Below are 23631 nucleotides of genomic sequence, written 5' to 3'. Positions count from 1 at the left end.
ATTATTCTCTTATCCTTTCACTTTGAAATTGAAATGTGATGCCTTCAAAAAGGGTTTTGCATCTCTAAAAAAGGGAAAGTTAGCAGAGTATAGTAAAATATAATAGTCATACTAGTATCTAAAAGATGGTAGATTTCCTTTCACACAGTTTTGATTCAGATATATGTTTTGACTGAAATAAACAATGAAAACAGTTCTTAAACGATGAAAGGGACTCTTAAAGTAAGCCCCACAAATGTTTGAATTGTGTCAATGTGACACAATGGAAAAAGAGTACCTTCTGAAATCAAAGTTTGCCTTGTTTATTTGTCAAGGTCAAATTGTGGAATTTTCTTTTTGATTGGTAAAGAAGTTTTGTTTTTTTTGTTTTTTTTTTTTTTCCTTTTTCATAAGCTCGATTGGTAAAGTTTCACTATAGAGAGTCAAGGGGCCAATTCATGTACACACGAATTACACATATATTAACCTGTAGAAAGTATATCCACATCTTACCAAACTTTGCAAAAAATGATTGACAAAAGGTCTCCCCGATATCATAAATACAGAGAACATAAACTAAGAACTTAAGATTCAAAATTAAATATTGAAGGGACTCTCTATTCATTACCATATAAACACACAACCGTAGCCCTACGGGTGCCGACTACCTCACATGGCGAAGCTTTCTGCAGACTCTAGCCCCCTTCCCCATTTCGACTAGTCAGCACCACAGCAAAGGAACTAGGAAAAACCCAATAAATACCAAATAGGGGTACCAGAAGATCCAACAACACCCTCACGACCAAAAGGTGAACCAAGAAATGGTTTGCCATCTGTTCATCACTCTTGCCTTGAAATATTTTGTTGTTAGACGAGTGTGGAGAACAATCTCTTAAAACTTTGTACCATAATCAATGTTGAATGGCTTTTAAAAGGATCTTTGGAGGGTGATTTCTAATCTCTTTTTATGGCTAAACGTTGATGGAGATATTTGAGATTTTAATAAGGCAAGGAAAGTAAATTTTGGGTGCTGTTTTGGGAGCTGTGAATAGTACCCGTGAACTGTAACATGGCTAGGCTTTCTGATTCTTGAGTTGCTGGGTTTAATCTTTTAATGGAGGGAAGGATTCAGCTCACCTAAGTAGAATTTCTTTGGCTAGTATGACTGTAAATATAGAAATGCAGATTGTTAAATGAAGAGAAGAAGGATAGCAGCAGCAGCTTGCTATCACATCAAGCATTTTATAACCCTCATTGTGCCTAAACCATGGTCATATTGCATCTGATGTGCCACCACACTTACCCAGCTAATACTAATTGCCACATTGAGTCATGTCTAGTTGATAGAGAACAGTGGCAGCAGCCTTTTAAGGTATATAAAAGGCGTGGCAAGGAGGGTTCTAAGGCTTGAACCTTAATTTGGCACATGCTAGACGATGGGTCCACTTGGAGTCTTGCATAATTAGGGGGATTTGGTCAAATTGCATAATTATGGTAGCTTCCACTTGGAGTCTTGCATAATTAGGGGGATTTGGTCAAATTGCATAATTATGGTAGCTTGCATCAATTTCGATCAAATTACATCCGTCCATAGTAATTACTTTTATTATGCTAGAGTCAAATATTGATTACCTCAATTACGGGGTGATTACTTTTATTATGCTATAGAGTCAACTTTTGATTACCTCAATCATGGGGTAATCTGAGGGTCATAAGTTGCTATAAGAAGGGTATGATGTAAACTTGCTGAGGCAGTCAAGGAATGAATAAAAATATCTTTGAGATTTCTTTGTGAGTGATTCACAATTTTTGAGGGTGTGAGGCCTTCTCTAGGTGTGATACCTGGACCTGTTGGTGTGATTCCAGTAGGTTTTTGTTGTTTTCAATCCTTTCTCTCTACTAATATTTTGAACCATAGCTCTGTTTATTTTAATTAACAACCACTTCTTCTTTGGTTTTCTACATTTCTACTATCAAACCTCCAAATTTCTGCCCTAGTTCTTGAACTTTCAGACTCTGAATTCTTTGAGTTCTTAGCTATTAAAGGCTGCTCTCTTGTCCTACATCACTAGTCTTGTACTTAGCCCTAATTGCTTCCCTATTATGTCATTTTAGACTTGCATGGACCCCCTTGTCAGGTGTCAATAACTATGTGGTGTTTCAGACCCCCTTTTACACTATGGTCTTTACCTATAAATAGCCATACTTCATCACTATATCAAGGCCATGAATCCACATTTAGCGGGGATATCAATCCAAGCCATTTATAATTAAAGCACTCAATATTTCTTGAAAGCCTCTCAACCATTACCTCACCATATTTTGTACACCTGGTAACTTGAGGGGCTATACACATTGCCATCTCTCTTCTCTCCCTTTTGAGTTTACGCGGCTTCCCGCCTAGGCCTATCTCTCTGGATCCTTTGTCATTTTTTCAGGCTCCATCATCCACATCAGCACTAAGAACCAATAATATTCATATTTTGTTCTAATTTTATGCAAATTTCAAATGATATGGCTTGAGTCTTTTGTCTACTGAAATATTCATGGTATATACAAAACTCTATAAGTGTCAAATGTTGATACTAAATTCCTTAATTTTAATTTTATTTTTTCGATAAAAGCCTCATCTTTTGTTCATGGTAACCTTCAGTTCGCTTAATTGACTTTCAGATTGGAGAAGAGCTTGGAGATATATACGATTTTGTGGCTCCTTGTTTTCCTCCAAGGTTTGTCCTGCTGTCTTCAATATATTTATACTTGTGTTATCTGGTTTTGTGTAAAGCTTTTGGTGAAATATCAAATTTGCAGTTCAATGTTAGAATGATTTTGTTGCTTTCCAAATTCAATTTACTTTCTGAATCCACTGCTGCATATCAATTTTTTTTACGTTAAATTGCTTAACTTTGCATCTTGCCTGTGCACCCTAGGAACTAGTTACTTTTGAGTGAAAACACAATTCGGGATGACTGGAAATTAAAGATGCTAAAATACTGGTAGTGATGACTATATCTGAAAACTTAGCTTCTATATTAGTTGCATTGCTTAAATAGGGGACGAATCATTTGAGTCTGTAGCCTCCAAAATTAAATGGATTTTATAGGTGTTGGGAAGCATAAAGATTGATCAACGTCCAGACTCCAGGCTCCAGAGTGCGATGCATCAAGATGTCAAAACGTAGACAGTGATCCCGATCACAGTACTAAATATTTCAACTGGCCCTTCTTATTCCTGTCTAGTTCATGAAAACACTTCTGTAAACAAACAAATCCTCCAGACATTTTTTGTTTTGTTCCCATTGTGGTAGAATTTTACATGGTTTGTGCGGTATACAAGCTGCTGAAATAAACCAGTTGGGTACCAATATAACTTAACTCATTAGTCTGCATGTATGATGACTATCATGTATCTTATAAGATACTGTTAAAATGGGATATTTCTATATGTAACTATTTTCTTTTAAAATGTATTGAATTGTTTATGTCAAGATACTGACAACAAGAGATTTGTGCATGTTTATGTATCTGTGAATGCGTACTGCAGCTGAAGTTGGGGCATGTAATGTATAAATGTCCTTTTTAATGTATATGTTTTTGTCTTTTTGTCTTCCTCTTTTTTTAGTTTGATCTCCTGTCTGTTTAATTGTTGGTGCAATGACATGGCTGCACATCAAAGGGTGACTGTAAAAACTGTACAAATATACTTAGAATGCCATGTTAATGTTCTTACGTAGTGCTGGTAAGGTCATGAATTCCCATAGTGATAATCCGGATAGCTCAATTTTAGTTGCTGCTTCTCATATATCCGTGCATGTATTCACATGTGCTTGTTGATATAGTTGAACTTATGGGTATTTACTATTTAATATGTGAAGATTTTTTTGATGAATATTTTTTGCTCTTATTTATTTATTTATTTTATTGTATTTGTTGTTCTTGCTTGCAGATACGAAATATTCCAGCTCATGGTAAATCTTTATACTGAGAGGTTTATTCAATGGCTGAGATTGCTCAGTGACCGGGCAAATGATCTAACAAATATAGAGATTTTAAAGGTATTTCATTTGGACTTTAGATAATTTCAGTCTTGAAAAGGGTTTCATTTGGATTTTAGATCATTTCTGTCTTGAAACCATTGTTGCTATGATAAGGGTTTCACACAGGGATTTTTCTTTTTCCCTTTCTTTTCTCTCTACCAGTCTTGAAACCTTGACCTAGGGCTTGAGAGTTAAAACCCAAAGCCTATGGGACAAAGGTGGACCAGTCTCATAAAAGGGATTTTCCTCACTCTGGTGCTTTATTTTGGAATACAATCCTTTAATCTTACTTATCAAACTGTTCTCTTCTTTTCTTTCCACCCCACAACACCCCCCCCCCCCCCCCCCCCCCCCCGGGTTTTTGGGTGTTGGGGTTCCCTACTGAACTCAACAAAGTGTTTTTCTCAACTACTTAGGATCGGTTACACAAACCCTAGTTTTCCATTCCGCACTATATAATGCCATAGCCTCAATCAAACCACATGTTAACATATCCTTTCTTACTAATTCTAGCCACATTACTTTGGGTCTTTCCCTTCCCCTAGCATTACCCTCTATGTGGACTATGTACTCTTCCTAATTGGGGATTGTTTTTCCTGTTAATAAAATTAAAAAATTTACTTGCATTTTAGGCTACATGGCAATTACATGACTATTTGCCATGTCTTGATGTGTACTGCACAGCCCGTCACATTTTGAGTCTTATGAAATATCCAAATCCTGGTTGGAAGATGCAGTATCCTTGTTGCAAACACCAACTCTTATGCTCTACCTGTCAATTTTGATTTGCATAGCACCAAAGAACAAACATCGTATCTGACTACCAAGATATAACAGTATTCGTGGTACTTTAGTTGAAAAGCAATTAAAGTAAAATTAATTGTGGAATAAAAACTAATTTTAGTATTTCATTTGAATAGCAATTTCTTTTAACTTGTATATGGTTTTTCCATTTCACTATGTGTTCATGGTGTCTTTTGTTTCCTCTTCCATAAAAATTATTTAATCTTTCCTCGTAAATGTTGTTGATGTTCTTTTCCAGTTGTAATCTTTTGTTAATTCATCTATCTTGTTGCAATCAGGTAACTGGTTGGGTTGTTGAATACCAAGATAATCTGATTGGGCTTGGTGTTGACGAGTCTTTGGCTCAAGTTTGTTCTGAGAGTGGTGCAATGGATCCCCTTATGAACTCTTATGTAGAAAGAATGCAAGCCACTACAAGGGTAACTATATGTTATCGAATGGATTCATTAGTTTATTATTTATTTTATAATATTGTTCAGATGTCCTCTCTTTCTCATTTTACTATTTCCTTCTGCTCTTATTTTGTTATCAGAAATGGTACTTGAATATCCTTGAGGCTGATAAAGTACAGCCACCAAAGAAAACAGAAGATGGAAAGCTATATACGCCAGCTGCTGTTGATTTATTTAGGATCCTTGGAGAGCAAGTGCAAATTGTTCGAGAGAATAGCACTGATGTCATGTTATACAGAATCGCTTTGGCTATTATTCAGGCAAGTGTAGCTTCACAGATTTTGTAATATTAGAAAATGGAAGCCATCCGCTACCTATTTTAAGGGGGCGGTGGTGCTATTTGGCCCTTTTTTCATAGTTCATTGCATTTATCACTTCTTGGCTCATCATTGAAAATGATGTTCCCAGACTGCTTGACGCGGACCTAATTTAAATGTCCAGTCTTTTCATCCTTGACCACGTAGAAGACGAGAGTTCAATTGTGTTTTGAACTTTGATTATTTTGTCATGTCAATTATGTCTAAATTTTACATTTTTTGTAGTCACATCAATTTACCTATTGTCCTCTCCTCTATTTTCAAACTAAGTGTTTTGATTTTAGGTCTTTGTTGATTTGTTAATATCCTCTCCTTTTTTTCTTCCCCACCCCCAGAAAAAAAAAAAAAAAAAAAAATCCTTGCAATATTATTTATCTACAGGCCTAGTCATATGATTATTATACTAAGAACCTATTTAAATTTTAAACTTCCTTTCTTTCAATTACTTCTCATGGAATGATTGTTCTTTTCAACCAAGCTTTCCACCAATTTATGCTCGACCTTCTTCATATAAGAACTGTCTGATTTCCATAATGTCTTTGTCTAATCCTCTTTGAATATGAAATAGCATACTTGGGTTCAATTTCTCTTACACTCGAAGTAGTGATTTCAAAACCTGGGGATTTCTCACTTTCCTATAAAAGATTGTATGGTCTTGATGGGGTAAGGATCAGAACCCCAAGCTCTGATAGAGAGTAAGATTCGTGATCTAGACCTACAGGGAGGGGTGTAAAATAGGTCTTGATGGCAGCTTTAATAAATTTTAACTACTTTTTGAATTTTTAACCAACTTGCTGAAAATTCAAATGTAAACTAACACTAAATATTAAATATCAATCCATCCATCATGTCAATTAAAAGTAAATTAAGGTGATGTAAAACATGAACAATGGACACTAAGATTATATGTGAAAAATTCAAACGGGAAAATTCACGGGAACAATATCAATCCAGCCATCATGCTAATCATAACAATGTCAATTAAAAGCAAATTAAGGTGATGTAAAACATGAACAATGGACACTAAGATTATATGTGAAAAATTCAAACGGGAAAATTCACGGGAACAATGTCAATCCATCCATCATGCTAATCATAACAATGTCAATTAAAAGTAAATTAAGGTGATGTAAAACATGAACAATGGACACTAAGATTATATATGAAAAATTCAAACGGGAAAATTCACGGGACCTAGTCCAGTTAGATCAAATGTCTACTGTCACAATGAGATAGTACACTAGGTTAAAGTTCACATACCTCAGAACCCTTAGTTATCTCTTGATATAGACTGGTCCACCAAACACCCCACTTGAATCTCGAGGCACACAGTCCGCTACTTCGCTCCTCACGAATCTGCTTCTCAATAGCAATTCCAATATCTACACTAGTCATCCACTCCAATCTTGATTGACTGATTGTTTTTTGGTGTTGAACTCTTCAATACAGCTCTGCAAAAGTTAAGATGTCAACACTCATATGTGACACCCACCATTCTTATGCAATGTGATTGATGAATGCTAAAAGAAATATATATACATATACATTGCAGAAAATTTCTCTAGCTTTTGTGTCTATCTGTATGTCTATGTTTCTGATGTAATAGGGTATTGGTAATAGACAAAACAAAGTTGTAGAGAGGACATGGTTTTAGTGTTTCAAAACTGAAAGGAAACTGTTGTTCCGGACATCTTGACCGATCGGAATTAATGTCGATCGATCAACATGCAGCCATCAGCCTTTGGTTGATAGGTCGATCAATCGAAGTGCTTTTGCACTTTTCTTCGAAATTTTTTAGATTTAGCAAGTTTATGGAAAACACTTGTATGCAATTCAATTAGGTTATTTCAAAATCAAAACATGTAATCATGAAACTCTAATATATGAATGTATGAAACCTAATTTTTTGAGTGTATATGGTAGGGTCATTTTACCTTTGTACCCTTATGTCAAAGATTACGATTCTGTCCTTAGTTTAAACTTGCATCCCATCTTTGATCATGACCAAGTGGTAACTAATTTTAATATTCAAGCTAAACTAAAAATAAAACAAAATTACAGTCTATTTTTTATCCACGAAATATGCCAGCATAAGTCCTATTGACCTAACAGTTCTATTTTCATTGAAAAAGAAATACAAAATTACAATTTTATATTTCGGAAGTTCAAAATTTTAGAATGGTGCTTTACTTTCTTTGTTTAGAACTGTAACTTGCATGATAAATGAACCACAAAATTCCAAAGTACTTCTCCAGAACTTCAGAATCTTGAATCATGAATAGGAAGATAATTTTAGTTGTGGTCACTTTTTGCTCCATCTGTGGTGGCTACACTTATGCACCATGATAGTACTGAATATTTGGACCAGTGTTCCTTCCAACCCCCCCTTCCAAAAACCAACCCCCCCCCCCCCCCCCCCCCCCCTCCCAAGTCCTCTTTATAATTGTGTATGTGACTGGGTCACCTGAATGACGTTGACATTGCTTGAACTCATTTATCTCTTGATAGCTGTGTCATGATGTCATTTATCAGTGTTTAGAAATGCTCTAATTTTATTTGTGATAATTTATCTTCACTAGCTCTAGGAAACATATTTGTGGTTTTAGATCCAGTTCTAAATAGCTTTGACTGGATCTCTGTATGCAATGTATTTCCTCAGGTAATGATTGATTTTCAAGCAGCTGAAAGGCAGAGAATGGAAGAGCCTGCTTCTGAGATTGGTCTAGAATCTTTATGTGCTATGGTCTGTGAATTTTGTTGATGGGTAGCTTGTATTTACATCTAATGTCTTTCGTGGAAAGCATTGTATATCGAATTAACATTCCATGATGACAGATAAACAACAACCTGCGCTGCTACGATCTTGCGATGGAGCTAAGTAACAGCACCATAGAAGCCCTGCCACACAGTTACGCTGAGCAGGTTATACAATCATTCTGTGTTGTTTTTTTTTTTTTTTTTTTTCACACTTTTTAAAATTAATTCTGAGCTGCTGTGATCTTACATGCTCAGTGATGCAGTCTTATTTTATGAGCTTTAGATTTCTTATGATTTTCATGTTACACTGATGCAATCCTATTGGACTTCAAACACCTAATTTTCTTGTGACGAAACCACGAAACTATTATCATAAAAAGACTTTGAACTTGGTTGAGTTGTGTAGCAAAAGTATTATCTACATGAGGCCCCCCAAGAAGGAGGTTTGGGTTTAAAGACCCAACGAAGCTTCTTAGAAAAGAAGTGATCGTGTTGTTCTTGAAAGAACAGCGACCCCCCCTCCCCGGCCGCCGCTCCCCCCCCCCCCCCCCGGGTGGGCGTTCTATGGAAATAGTAAATGCGAAATCATGAGTTTTGCTTGCCCATTTTTTCAATTTTTGGAATGGAGCTTTTCTAGAAGGTTTAGTTGTTCCTACTATGGATAATTAGATTGCACATATGATCCTTATAGAACTTCTATTAGTATTTTGGATCTCCCATTGTAATTGTGTTACTCCATTTGTTAATTATCTAGTTATGTGTACTATTCCAACTTTGGAATGTGTCCAAATTAGAGAGTGACAGTCATTAACGGTGTGAAAATTTGGAACTGCAGCATTCGCGTAGTGGTGAAACTATATCTGTCATGACCAAATTCCCGCACAACAGAAATAATGGTGTGAGAATTGTCATCTTTGACGCATCATTTAATGAAAGTGTAGTTTTTATAGAACATTAAGCTTACAAAATCTCTTTTATATACATAATACAGATAGATTCTCTTTAGGTTTTCAGCAGCAATTTATTCTCTTTATTATTATTTATAAGTAAAATTAAAATTGTATAAAAAGCCCTCAAAAGGGTGGTTGATTTTTTGGGCTCCCTGAATGTCTAGAGGCCCTATTTGGCCTTGTGTAGTTCTCTTGGGATGCACTCCCCTTTTGAGTGCTTTTATGCAATTTTATTTATCAAAAAAAAAAAAACCCACAAAAGGGGAATGCGTCCCAAGAGAAATACACAAGGCCAAATAGGGCCTCTACACTCTCAAGGAGTCCAAAAAATCTACAATCTCCTCTAAAGATCTATAATTTCTCCCTTTAACCAACAAAAAAGATTGGTAATAATGGAGAACTTAGGCACGGAGATAGAAGCTTCCTTTTCTTCAAAGGATCTCCTGTTTCTTTCAAGCCAAAGACACCATTAGACGCACAAAGGCGTAACCCTCCAAAATCATATACTAATCCTAGATTCTCGTCAACTTCCAATTTCTTCATGTTTTGCTTTTTTAGGCTCGATTTTCCTCTGATCTTTGTGCATCTATATAATAGCAGGTATGGACATCTAATGCCCAGTAGGAAAGCCGTAATCTAAACCTATTCATTTAAGAAATCATTAAACTAACATTTTACTTTACTCCCAGTACAGAAGACAAGCCCCTTGCTAAACTCCCTTCTTCACAGAACTATCACTGCATTCCTAGTAACTCTTCTCATTCTCTACACATCTTTCACAGAGCTACCAAAGCATTATTCACTTTCTCTCATTACTTAGATCTTTATTCTCTATATACCCCTACCTTATCCTGGGCACCACCTCATTCTTAATCAAAACATTTTCAATTCTAACACATCCTCATCATCCAGTTACATAACCAGATCAATTCTCCATTTACTCTCTAAACCTTGAGATTCTCTTTCTTCCCAGTCTAGGTCATTCTCAACTTTTTTAACCCATCTATATCACTATTTTAATCACCATCATGACTCTCGATCCCAAATATACCACATCATTCCCACTTCTCGTCTCCCTCTTCAGTAGTAACCTTTTTCCCATTCATGACCCTAGCCACTTATCCTTCTCAATACCACAACACGTGCAGCTAGACTTTTCATCAGAGACCTCAAAACACTTATACTAACTGAGACCCAAAGTCCCAACCCTTTCCACGATCATTACACTGGGCTAGAATCCCATCACAACCCAAGTCAAAATGTCATGATATATAGGATTAGTACCCGGTCATTATTCTACTCACAATTTCTTAACACATCTGATTAGACCCCTGGTCACAACCCAGACAACATGTCACAATAGAACAACATAAAGGATTAGTCCCCTCATTGCAACCCTACTCACAACATCTCGACATGTTTGGTCAGGCCCCTGGCCACAACCCAGACAATAACACAACGCTAGACAGACCAGTAACTGCACACTTCCAACCAACTCCTGACACATCACACCATAGGCATGCCTCAACACAACCCAATTCCATAACTTGTTCCATTAAGTTCATCCTACCTATTGGCCCTCTTCTTCAAATAGTCACCCTATTAGCTTCCATTGAAATGGTTGACATCCTACAAGGGGCTCTATCCTTGGATTTCTATGTCGATGAGGTCACTTCTATCTATCTGCCCTTTCCCTCAAAGCAAACACCCTCGGGACTTCTCTACCTTTTGTGTTCACCTTTGTCTATAGGCCCTCTTCCTCTGAGCAGTCATCCGCTCAAGCTATTCAGTTTGAATAGGTCACTACACCACAATTGGGGCTTCAAAGAAATTTAAAATGATGAAGCAAGTAAGATAGAATTTTGTGTTACACCTGACATAAATAAGGTTCATTGGTGTAAAAAAGGAAATAATCATGTGTGTATATTATCCTCTCTTGTATTCTCAGTCATGGTACTTCTCTCTTGTTTTCTGTCATAATCAAGAGTATTGGAAGACCGAAGACCACGTTACACCCTTGCTCTCCTATATTATTTTCTTATAACCTTTTCAGAAATATATTCACATAGCAAACTGAAATAAATTTCTTCGTTTATATTTGGAAAAGAAACTTTGTTAGTTATCTTGGGGGAGAAAAATCTAAAAGTCAAACTTGCATAAATATCTCAGGTTTTTTTTTTTTTTTTTAGTTGGTACTCACACACACATGCCTCTACTGAGGCTCGAACCCCTGACCTCCCTTTGGGAAATAGGGGCCTGATACCGCTAGGCCACTGGCCTGTTGGTTACATGTCTCAGTTAAATGCTGGATAAGAAGCTTCCATTACCATTTAAGATACATTTAGTAGCCTATTTGTGGAATGAGCCCTAATGATGGTATGCACCATACTCTATTCAATTGACCTTTGATCAAACTACATTGGTCTTAGTTTATTTTCTTTAAAACTATTGGAAGTCTTATTTTAGAAGCTAGTTACATAAAAGAAATCTCGGTGCCAAATCTTGCTATTTTCACTGTTTTTTGTTAAGAATAAATTCTATGTATCCATCTGAAGGACATATATGAACCAAAGTTTTATGCTGGTCGGGGTAAGCTTTTCTAATGGTTGTCCATAATCAAGCATCCTGTATGAGCCACAATCACTTTAATTTGGTTTATTGATTTGGAGGATAAGTATCGTTAATTATGGAGTTCGTGCCTTTGCTTCTCTGGTTGTGTTTTTAAAATTGGTTTCTTTATCATCTTCACAGATTAATTTTGAAGACACTTGCAAAGGTTTTTTAGAGGTTGCAAAGGTACGTTGAGATTTCCTTCCCACAACCTTCATATTGTGCGTGGATATGCTGCACGCTGTCTATATGTATAGCTCTATATTTATTCACAAATTTCTACTTGATACCCTTGCTGAAGCTTTAAAACATATAGTTTTATGTGCATGAAGATTAGTGATGGAGCCCAGAATTTATTTCGTGGCCCCGGGGGGGGGGGGGGGGGTGGGGTTCGCAGATAGGATTTTTTCCGACTAATGGTGCAACACATCAAGCTAGAAAATAAGTGCAGTAATCAAGATTCAAACATCTCAGAATTCGAAAAAAAAAAAATGTTGTAAAGAAAATTTAGAAACATAAAATTAAGACAAATAAATGAGAAAAAGAATGAGATTTAAAAAGTTTACTGTACATACATCATAAATGAGTGCAAGAAGAAGAAATTTTAAGAAGAGAAAGAAAACAAAAGAAGTAGAATATAAATAAATAAATAATGAGAGAAATTTGAAGGGGAAAAAAAAAACTAGGTTTTGCTCAATTTGGCTGTTTCTTTGAATGTTTTATTGCATTTAATTGTTTAAAACATTTAGACAATGGGTTGGTTTCTGACTGTTATTGGAAATGTTTACCGAGTTCAATGATATTAGTTCTTGATACTGTGCTTTTGCTCTATGATAATAATGACAATCCAGTTAACCTGAAACTTCAATTCTGTTAAGCACTTAGGTTGCAACTTATGATTTGTGGGACCCTGCCCATGACTAAACTCAGAGATATTTTTGGAACATAACTGTCATTTGTGAGGTGAGCTTTCTGATGCGAGAGATCCTGATTTACAATGCACATACTTTCAGAATATAGTGAGTGGAGTTTGAAGGAGAACCAAACCAAATACTCTCTTTAAAGAACAACAATTTAGAAAGGGACAGGGGAGTCTTCTCCAAAATTAAGTCCGATTAACTATAAGTTATAACTAAAAAATTAGATACCACCCTCTTAAATTTATGGCGCTAGGGCTCCCAACTTTAGATTTTGTGTTTTTGGTTTTCATTGTGCAGAATTTCCTGTTTTATTGCGTTATGATTGTAGGAATGATACACAGATTGCAATTTATCATATGCAGAAAGTGTTATCTCAATCAAAAAAAAAAAAAAAAGTGACAACTTCCTCATTGGAAATGATGAAGTATAGAGAGCGAATCATATAAAGCCTAATGTACACACACACATATATACACACAACAAATCGGTTCGGATTGGACTGGATTTTTTCGCCCTCAATCTATAAACAAACCGATCTGAATGATTTCTGAAAAAATGGAACCGTAACCGAACTGATGACCCCTCAAAAACCTAGCCAAACTAAATGGATTGGATTGGTTAAGAATGAACCGTGGTTTGAACCGGATCCGTGTGCACCCCTAAAAGAAATTTTGGAATTAAAACCATAAGAAGTGTAAGAGTTGCCTTTGAATTATTTTAAATTGATTTGAAAAAGTAGAGAAATATAATTTTTTGTCATTTGCATTCCGTATATGAAATTGAAATCTTCATTTATGATGAGAATATTGTAGACTTGTGCTTAGCCCGTATCTCTATTATAGAGTACAACTCTGTACAAAAATACTAATAGATAACACGATAGAAATAAGGGTAAAGTACAATGACACCCCCTGAGGTTTGGGGTAAGGACAAACATATACAAGTTCGCCTATTTTTGGATAATGACACCCCTTCAAGTTTGAAAAAATTGACAACGAGACCCTGACAATGGTGAATTGACTTTATTACCCTTTGATATAAAATTGATATTTTAATGGACTTAAATACCCTTGGATCAAACCCTAACCCAAACCCCTCTCAAGTACAACCCATCTGAGAACCCTCTCTTTCTCTCTCTGTATGTGTGTGTGTGTATATATATATATATTCACGCATACACACACACACACACACACACGCATATATATACATCACCACCACCACTACATATACTGCAGCTGCCGCCGCATCATCACACCTCAACCGCTACAACCACCACCCCATCGTTAGCATCATCAGCAGTAGCAATATCCTCATATGCGCACATCACCACCCCCAGTTCTCAACCTAGTTCACACTGGCAACCTCTCGACCCAGTTCACACAGGCAAATTAAACGATCATCAACCAAAGAGACCATCAGTTCACGTGAGCCTTTATCATCGTCGGCCAAACATGCAAAGTTTGAAAGACCCAAATTGATGTACTGTTCCGGCAAATTCTAAGCTTAAACCGGAGGGACACGGACGGAACAACGAGGAGATCCTGTATTGTGATTGACAGGAAAGGGATCTAATCGGACGGCGGAGGTGATGGCCTCTTGAATAGAGAGTCGGGTGAGATGGGTCCCGTGGTTAGAGAACTCGGTGATGGAAAGGGCTCTACTCGGACGGCGGAGGCGATGACCACATCTCAAATCCAACGGCAAAGGCAATAAGGTTCAGATGAGCACGCTCCAGCGAGCGTCACTTGCAAGCCCGAGGAGGTGGTGGTGGCGATGGCAGAGCTCCTCTTCGGTTCTTTTTCGGTGCCCATCTTTGATTCGCAATTCTCTTCTTTGTACTCCATTGGTAGATTTAGATTGGTGGTGGTGGTGATGGAGGGGAAGATGGGTGGTGGCGGTGGCATAGCTCTTCAGGCGGGTGATGGTTGTGGTAGTGGTGACTGGTGTGTGGTTGTATATATATATAGAGAGAGAGAGAGAGGGAGAGAGAGAGAGAGAGAGAGAGAGATGAAAAGGGTAATTTGGTCATTTAATTATTTTGATATTTTACAATAAAAATTAATAAAATAGTGCAGGGTAAAGTTGACTTTTCGCATGTTTTAAGGCTCTGTTTGGATTGCAAATCTCACAAGGGGGTGTTATTGTCCAAAAATAAGACAACTTGTATATGTGTGTCCTTACCCCAAACCTCAAGGGGTGTCATTGTACTTTACCCTAGAAATATATATGAAAAAACCATTTTTATCTTTTGTTATACTGTTTCCATTGTTGATTTTGGACAATATGCTACTTTCAACATTTAGTCATGATGCCTGAAGAATTCTAATAGGTGGTCATGTTGTTCTTTTTTTACCCCGGTATACAAGTGGTGGTCATATTGCCTTCTGCATATATTTGTTTTTCTACGAAAGTTAGCATTGTCATAAATGGTACCTGATTTCTTTTTGATGGTAGGAAGCTTTGCATCAAACTGTTAGTGTCATCTTTGAAGATCCAGGAGTTCAGGAATTACTTGTCAAGCTTTACCAAAAAGGTGAACAAATTTTTACTATATGTTTTGCTTGAGGTTCTCGCACTTTATATCATGAATTGATCCCAAGCATTATAAAGAACTTAAAACAGTCAAGTCTTCTTCATGACTTGCAAATTGGCTGCATATTGTGGCTGTTCTGTGCACTTGTGTATAGGCAGTTTTACATTTTAGAACTATTGGTTTTGTAGTTTGTAGGAGCTGTTGATGCACTATTTTCCCAAATATGGCTGTCGTGTGTGTTCAAACACTATTTAGCCTTTTAAATTCTGCATAATATCCTCATATTGAACACTTACTAATATTCCTATTGATTGATAACATATAATTCTTTTAGCTACTATCTCTGTGTGGCATAAATTGCATGTGATGTTCCAAGTGATGAAGATTAAACAGTGTGTAATTGTTTATAAACTGATTATGTTTAAGCCTCGAGGAATTAGTTTAATTTTTTATGATATGATGTCTTATTCTCATTAGAGGCTCTAGAAACTTGTGTACAAGACTTCTACAACTTGTGCTAGTTTATGAAGTTAACTGGTTCACATTGTAAGACATGAGGGATCTGCTAGGCTGTCATATTATATTGTAATTAATTTGTCAGTGATCTTGAACTATTCATTGCAAATATTTTGGTGTATGTAATGTTTGATAATAGTTGTGCTAATTAGGTATGCATCACCAAAAAAGAAAAGGATGAATAACTTTTCTTTATTTTGTCTATTATTTTTGGATGGAATGAACTTTCTATTCTTTTCCTGAAACAATTACGTCAGCCTCTGACTTGGGCTTTTTCTTCTATGCATCTCAGAATGGTGTGAAGGACAGGTTACTGAGTACCTAGTTGCAACATTTGGTGATTATTTTACTGATGTAAAGATGTAAGATTTCCTTCTAATTTCAGTCATTCTCCTATTCTAGAACTTCAGGCTTGCATATGTTCTACACATTAAAATTTTCTTTGTTTCTAATTTACTATGTTTGTGTGCTATGGTGTTCTTTAGTTACATTGAAGAAAGATCGTTTAGGAGATTTGTTGAAGCTTGTCTGGAGGAAACCGTGGTGGTTTATGTTGACCATCTACTCACACAGGTTTAATTAAAGAAAATTATCCATGCTTCCTTTGTTGGATATACTTTTGCATGTATCTCTCTAACATCCATTAACATACTCGTGCATGTAATGGCCTATAATATCTTTTTTCCTCCATGAGGTGAATGTCTTAGTGATGCTCGTGTTTGTAGAAAAATTACATCAAGGAAGAAACTATTGAACGGATGAGGCTAGATGAAGAGGTTCTCTTGGATTTCTTCAGGGAATATATTAGTGTTTCTGTAAGTTATTTTTCATCTTTATCTAACACAATTATAATTGCAGAGCCTTAAATTATATGAATTTTGTAGCATTTGATCTGAGTATTGTCCTTTTCATGGGAAATTTCCTGTCTATAAAATATTTTGTAGCATTTCTAATGCTTCTTAATTTCGAATTTCCATGACATGCTACAGAAAGTTGAAAACAGAGTCAGGACACTAAGTGACTTAAGAGAGCTTGCTTCGGCCGAGAGTCTGGATTCTTTCACACTCATTTACACAAATATCCTTGAACATCAACCTGACTGCCCAGTAAGTGCTATTGAACACTATTGAACACTCTGTGGTGTGGGTAAAATGTTTCTCATTGTCAAACTGTAAATTAGTGTGTTGGCTACTTACTATGTCAATACAATAAAACATCATTTAGTCATCATTTGTGTACTTGTTTTATATCTGTTCTTTTTCCTCTCTTGAGACTGGAAAGGATTGGAATCTCTTGTCCTGAATTTCTCTGCTCAGGATCTCTCTGATCACGAATCTCATTTTTTCCCCCTTTGGATTGTAGGCTGAAGTTGTTGAAAAACTTGTGGGACTGCGAGAAGGCATACCACGGAAGGATGCAAAAGAGGTATATTTTAACCCTATAAGTAGTCCTCAATAGTGAAGTTAAATCATATTTACCATGGTGAACTGAACGCTGAGGGAATGATGATACTTACTCTTCGATTGGGTTTTTCCTATGGGACTAAATTACTTCATTTTGAAATATACAAGTTGGTAAATTGGTAATTTAAAATCAAGGAAACCATTTATTGGAATCAGAAGAGGCTGTGTATTAAAAGGAACAATTAGACCATGATATGGCATGTCAATTGTCATATCCTATGTGAAAAACCAAGGACTCAATTTTGTGGACGTCTACACCCCTCTCCCTTTTTTCTTTATTATTATTATTTTTTCCCATTGTTAGTTTGTGACTGGAGTAACAAATAAAATGCTTTCTAGGTGGAGGAAAAGATTGTTGTTTGTCTTTGACGAATCATATATTATCATTAGCATCTATTTTTTTTAATGACAAGTTGATTAGAAGGTAAAAGGGGTTTGAGTTTTATCCTTCAGACTTGATGCTATGTCCTCTATCGTCAGGTTGTACAAGAATGCAAAGAAATTTACGAAAACTCTCTTGTTGATGGAAACCCCCCAAAGGCTGGTTTTGTTTTTCAAAAAGTGAAGTGCCTATCTGCTTCCAAAGGATCTATATGGCGAAAGCTGACTTAGTTCTGCTTCAATACCGACGCCTATGCTTGGACAATTGGCAGCCTATTCGGTCAACTTCTTAGATGCCTCTGTGCAGATGTATAAAGGACAGGTCCATATTTTTACCCTCCAAACTATAATTTTTTCTCCGCATTTAATTCCGTTGATTTTTTGCATTTAGTTTATTTTGAAAATAATGTAGTATAAACCCCTCAGTAGTTCAGATTAATACTCAAATGTATTGAAACATAAGAAACAGAAAAGGTGAATGAAGAAGCGTGTTAGATTCTGTGATACGCGACGGGTACCACATGTAACATTATTGCTCTGTCAATACGTTATGATTGCTTCTGCAAACTTGATGTTTATCTTAATATTCTGTTCTGATTGTTTCTAGTTGATTGTAGTAGTCTTGAACCCTACATTTGATTCTGTTTTATATTGAGGTTTGTTTAAATTGTGAATAATGTGGTATAATCCCTTCTTCCCAGTGCCACAATTCAGTAACTAATCAAATGTCCAGGCTTGATATGTTCGAAGTGACTTGCAAATGCAAGTGCGACGTTACCCGAGTGGTTAGGTTGCTCCCCGTGTCTGAGAATCTGTGTTTGAGCTTTGCCCGAGTGGTTAGGTTGCTCCCCGTGTCTGAGAATCTGTGTTTGAGCCTTGCATCCTTTCCCTCCACTCTAACAACTAACCAATGACCCCCAACATTCTTGGCTTGGGAATTTTTTTTTATTTTTATTTTTATTTTTGAGGGGTTCACGACCAGGAAAATAAAAATGGGTCAATATATATATAATTGTTTTTTTTTTTTTCTCTCCCATAAAGCCTAATAATCGGATCAAAACCAGTTGTAAAGAGAACCGGGCTGACGTTATGGAACTCTTTAAAAGCCATTATACGGTGGTTCCTTCTTTATGGCCCAAACATTGTAGAATTCAACATGTTACCCATTTTCAGTCCGAAGGAAAAATCGAATTTACACTAAATTGCGTTAAAATTTTAGTTCATTTATTACAAGTCAATTTTTACACCCTTTTATTTTATTTTTTATGTTTCAGTATTTTTAACAAATGGACTTTTTGGCAGTTCAGAAATTTTTAATTTTTTATTAAAACAAAAGATTGGGCAAATTAGTAGTTTTTTATTTCCAGTAACGACGGTTAATGTTGTGGTCTAATTTGAGCATTTTGTGTCGTGGGAGTATTATTTGCATTGTGAATGGAATTTTTTTTTTTTTTTTTAATTTTTTATTTCCTTGGTAAGTAAGACTAACATCGAGCAGTTATTTGCAACACACTGCATTTTCATGAGATTATTGGCAATAACAAGATTGTACAATTTGCCCTTCGTTATATTCCATTCTTGAGAAATATGGACACAATTATCGTATATAATAGTCACAAAATGTAAATTCTCCCACACATACATTTTTTAAACAATCCACCTATTTATATAGTGGTGTTATTTATTTATTTTAAAAAATATATAACTTAACAAGAAAAACATTCACACCACAGTGTTCCTATAAAGATTTGAATTCTCTATTAATTTTGAAAGGTGAGAATGTACCATTAAAACTATGGAAAATGTTTTTTGCATCGAATAGTTGTAATTAATTATTAGACTTACTTTTTTAATTGATCAATTATGCAATAAATAAGAAAGTGGAGTCCTCCACTTAGTTATATTTGATATAAATAACTAATTAAAAATTATTCGGTTGGGCAATTTCTGGATATTATTTGGAGAGAGATCATTAGCCAACAAGTGACAACGCAAGGAGTGAGTGATTTGCGCATTATGTTCACACTAATCGTGTCATTAGCGAGGAAAATAAGGAAAGAATCACAAAAATAAACTACCATAATAGAAACAATTCACCACATTTCCTACTTTATTCTATCTTAGACTATGATTCTCCAACTGCCCCACTTGACTAATCATAAATTAACATATAGAGACAACCTTTACACTAAATTTCTAATGCTGTCCAATGGTGTACTATTTTTTATTATATTAACAAAATCCACTGAGATATTCCTTGTTTTATCATATATAAAAGAGAGGCCTTGAGAGCCCTCCTTTGGCATTATAACACAGCCTCTTTTAAGTCCTCTAGACGTACCAAAATGGAAAATCTTCCCCAAGTGTGTAACAGAAATCAAAGGAGAAGGAGCTCCAGACACTCCACCGGATACCTCGGAGTACGCCGGAGGCCGTGGGGCCGATACGCCGCGGAGATTCGGAATCCGTATACCAAAGAGAGACATTGGCTGGGCACATTTGACACTGCTGAGGAAGCTGCATTGGCTTATGATCTTTCATCCATATCTTTTAGTGGGATTGAAAGAGCTCGGACCAATTTTTACTACCCGTTTTCGGCTCCTCCGTCGCCTTCACCACCACCTCCGCCGCCACCAACACCGGAATTGGAAGAGGGTGGCCAGCATTGCATGGAGATGAGTTCCGTTGAAGATGATGAGTCTCTTGTCATTGCGTCCATCTTACAGAGTTTTTGCCAATCTAGTAACCTTTCAATTTAGTTTCGACTCTTAAGTTCTATAAAATCCATAAAAGTTGGGCTTTTAAAGGGCAATTCTTACTTTATTGCATACATCTTGGATGCAACACTTTCTGAATTTTAAAGAATCATTAAACTGAGTGGAAAAGGCAAGCTAGTTTTTGAATTTTTTTTATTCTTTTGCCACTTTCCTTCCATGTTCTGATTGGCTTTTTTTGCATGTTCTAGTTATAAGAATGAATTTATTTATTTTATTTATTTATTTAAATTTTTTTTTTTCTCTCTCTCTCTAATTGGTACTGCTACACACGTGTCTCAGGTTCGAATCCCTGATCTCCCTTTGGACAGTAAAAATTTGGTACCGTTAGGTCACTGGCTTATTGGTTAATTATAAGATTATTGTTACAATCAATAGTAATATATGATCATTGCTATCATGATAAAAACAAGCGCGTTTTAATTGAAAGTACTGCTTGGGCACTTTAAACTTGAAATTAGAAAAACTAAGACCGTCAATTCAATGCTCTCAAATTAACTTTACAGTTAAATTCGAGTGCTAATATCTGTAAATTATATCAAGGGCTATGTATGTACCTGATTTGATGATTCAAATACGAGTTTGTATAAATTTGTACCCAAGGTTAGGTCAATACCTATTTTATTTCTTCGACTCCCTTTATTAATGGAGACTGCATTAGATTATTGTCTTTTTATTCAATTAGCATGAACTGATATATACACTAAAGTTACAAACAAGGAGATGCTCCAAAATTATACTCTATCCACTACAATATATTTATAAACAAAGTGACAAAAATATCCTAAACTATCTCAATAACGGGTGATTTTTTTTTTTTTTTTTTTGATAGCTCTCTCTTCATACTGTACACAGTACAGTTCACAAATTTTTTTTCATACATATGTACACTCAATGTTCAATTTTTTTTTTTTTTCAGAAAGTGAAAATATATATATATATATATATATATAATATGGAAACATGTAGAGAGAAAGCAAAGAGAAAAAGAAAATAGGGATAATTACAGTCAAATGAACTTAAGGTGGTCTTATTACAGTCTTGTGAAGTCAAATTAGATTCTAGTAAAATTTTGAAATATGCTGAGGTGGACATAAATTTTTACCGTGCATTTTATTAAAATACCTAAGTTGCCCTTCCATTTTATTTTTTCTATATATACTTATCAGAATAACAAACTATAACATGAAATGAAGTTTATAACTGTAGAGGATATATGTACCCGTTTAACGTTAATAGTGTTTGAAAGAATTAAGGATCGCTGAAGTAATGTCTAAACAATTTAAAACGAAGATAAAGTTTCATAGAACAAGAAAACGCTGTTTGAGTTGTCTCATTAACTGAATCAAAGTGAAGAATTAAAATTATTGTCTCATTAATTGCATCAAAATGAAGAATTAAAATTGTTTTTAAACGAGACAAACAAAAAAAAAAGGGGATAGAGACCACTCAATAAATGAAATAAATGCCTAATGATTTTTCTTTGAGCTATTGAAGAGTTATCCAACTTGAGTGACCAAGATCATTATATACATTTATTGGTTTATAACTCGGCAGAGTCAGAAATATTCATTTGGGGACCAAACTAATAATATATGAAATTAAGATTTAAAAATAAACAAAATAATTGTAACGATTTTTCTTTTTTAAGAGCGTGTCCATAAATGATATGAAAAGAATAGTTCACAACTAATAAATGAGATTGTTAAACATTCTTTTTCTTCTCTTGAATTCATAAAAAATAATATATATACAAATATATTGGGGCAATGGTTATAATAATAAATTCGCACCTTACTAGATTCAAGTTTCATACAAACAAATTAGGTGTGTGAATTTCGTGACAAAAGTAAAATAAATAATAAATAAATAAAAATAGAGTCTGCCATGCACAGTGATACCAATTAATCTCTTTGCCATATGTGTGTGTGTGTAAGAGAGGGAGAGAGTTGGACCATTAAGGTATTGGAGGTACCAATATATCGCTGCTGAGCCTGCTGGCTTGCTCCCTCAAAGGTGATGAAATGAACACGTTTGACGAAATGAATAAATCTTAGGAAGTCCTGCATAATGCATTAAAGAGCACATAAAATAATAATAAAATTCTACTACACAAGAATTTAGGTTTAGCACACTGCATATATTAAATATGGGTATAAAATATTAATTAATTACACAACATATCACAAACACAAACAAGCAGAAATAACACTAGTCCCACTGTACGTCTCACACACGAACACTAGGAAGTAGGGGTGAAATAGATCTGAAGTAACTACAATCAAACCAGTTATATATATATATATATATATATATATATATATATATTAATTATATATGAGAATAGCTAATTAGGAGGGGTTGGAGTTAATTAGTCTGACCACCATGTCCTGGATCAACTGGTGGCTTTGAAGGGCCACCATCTCTTAGTACTCGTTCTGTGGCTGCAGCTGGTGGGTCATGACTTGTTGGAGAGTGCTCTTCAAACCCTAAACATTTGAGAATAGCACTGAGAGCTTTTTGAAGAGAATAGCATGAACCAGTGTAAGAATAATAAACTACTCTTCTCTTCTGTGATGGACACTCCATTTCTTGATTCTTTTCTTCTAAATCTTCTTGATCTTCTTGTGTTCTTTACTGACTAGCTCCTCATTAATGGTGGTTGATGGTTTTTATTAAATGAACTATGTCTCTTCACCAGGCATGGTTTTTAATTGACAAAGATATATATATATATAGAGAGAGAGAGAGAGAGAGAGAGAGAGAGTGTGTTTTTTTCATCCTCCTTTTGTGTGATTTTTACCCTTTGGAAAGTCCGTTGTAAGTATGTTAACAAAGACTTTTTTATTATATTTTTACCCTTTGGAAAGTACTTAGAATAGCCTAATAACAAAGACTTTTTTATTTGGTGTTATAAAAAATAATAATTTTAATAATTATCAGGTACTCTAAGGATAAAAGACATTTGACATTAGGTAAACTCTACGTAAAATTTAATTGTCTTCTATATCGTTAAGTAATAAATAAATCTGAATAAAAAACATTCTAAATTTACTATAATGATGTTACATTCAAGTATATATTTAAGACTCCACGCAAAATTTAATTGTCTTCTATATCATTATGTAATGAACAA

General features: G+C 35.3%; 2 protein-coding genes across 2 annotated transcripts in view; both read left to right on the top strand.

Annotated features, from left to right (window-relative positions):
• LOC132274241 (exocyst complex component SEC6) overlaps positions 1 to 18327 on the top strand; it is a 37426-nt gene extending 19099 nt beyond the window's left edge. Inside the window, exons 13-26 of the mRNA XM_059775482.1 lie at positions 2653 to 2708; positions 3925 to 4033; positions 5098 to 5238; positions 5352 to 5531; positions 8248 to 8331; positions 8424 to 8510; positions 12047 to 12091; positions 15283 to 15361; positions 16170 to 16239; positions 16363 to 16450; positions 16603 to 16692; positions 16867 to 16983; positions 17240 to 17302; positions 17821 to 18327. Coding sequence (XP_059631465.1) covers positions 2653 to 2708; positions 3925 to 4033; positions 5098 to 5238; positions 5352 to 5531; positions 8248 to 8331; positions 8424 to 8510; positions 12047 to 12091; positions 15283 to 15361; positions 16170 to 16239; positions 16363 to 16450; positions 16603 to 16692; positions 16867 to 16983; positions 17240 to 17302; positions 17821 to 17952 — 1341 coding nt within the window. The 3' untranslated portion in view covers positions 17953 to 18327. The remainder of the gene's footprint in view (positions 1 to 2652; positions 2709 to 3924; positions 4034 to 5097; positions 5239 to 5351; positions 5532 to 8247; positions 8332 to 8423; positions 8511 to 12046; positions 12092 to 15282; positions 15362 to 16169; positions 16240 to 16362; positions 16451 to 16602; positions 16693 to 16866; positions 16984 to 17239; positions 17303 to 17820) is intronic.
• A 1739-nt stretch (positions 18328 to 20066) lies between these two features.
• LOC132272791 (ethylene-responsive transcription factor LEP-like) lies at positions 20067 to 20480 on the top strand. The gene has a single exon (XM_059773884.1). It carries the CDS (start codon positions 20067 to 20069, stop codon positions 20478 to 20480), a length of 414 nt encoding a protein of 137 aa, XP_059629867.1.
• The last annotated feature ends 3151 nt before the right edge of the window (positions 20481 to 23631 follow it).

Source organism: Cornus florida, unplaced genomic scaffold (assembly GCF_030987335.1).
Source record: "Cornus florida cultivar Cherokee Brave unplaced genomic scaffold, ASM3098733v1 CherokeeBrave_3.0.0_Hap2_Chr09, whole genome shotgun sequence".
NCBI classification, from domain to species: Eukaryota; Viridiplantae; Streptophyta; class Magnoliopsida; order Cornales; family Cornaceae; genus Cornus; species Cornus florida.
Note: the sequence above shows the minus strand (reverse complement) of the source record. Positions and strands in the feature narration are given on the sequence as shown.

Excerpts from the sequence above, each read along its gene's own strand:
- LOC132272791 (XM_059773884.1), top strand. The coding sequence starts at position 20,067 with ATGGAAAATCTTCCCCAAGTGTGTAACAGAAATCAAAGGAGAAGGAGC.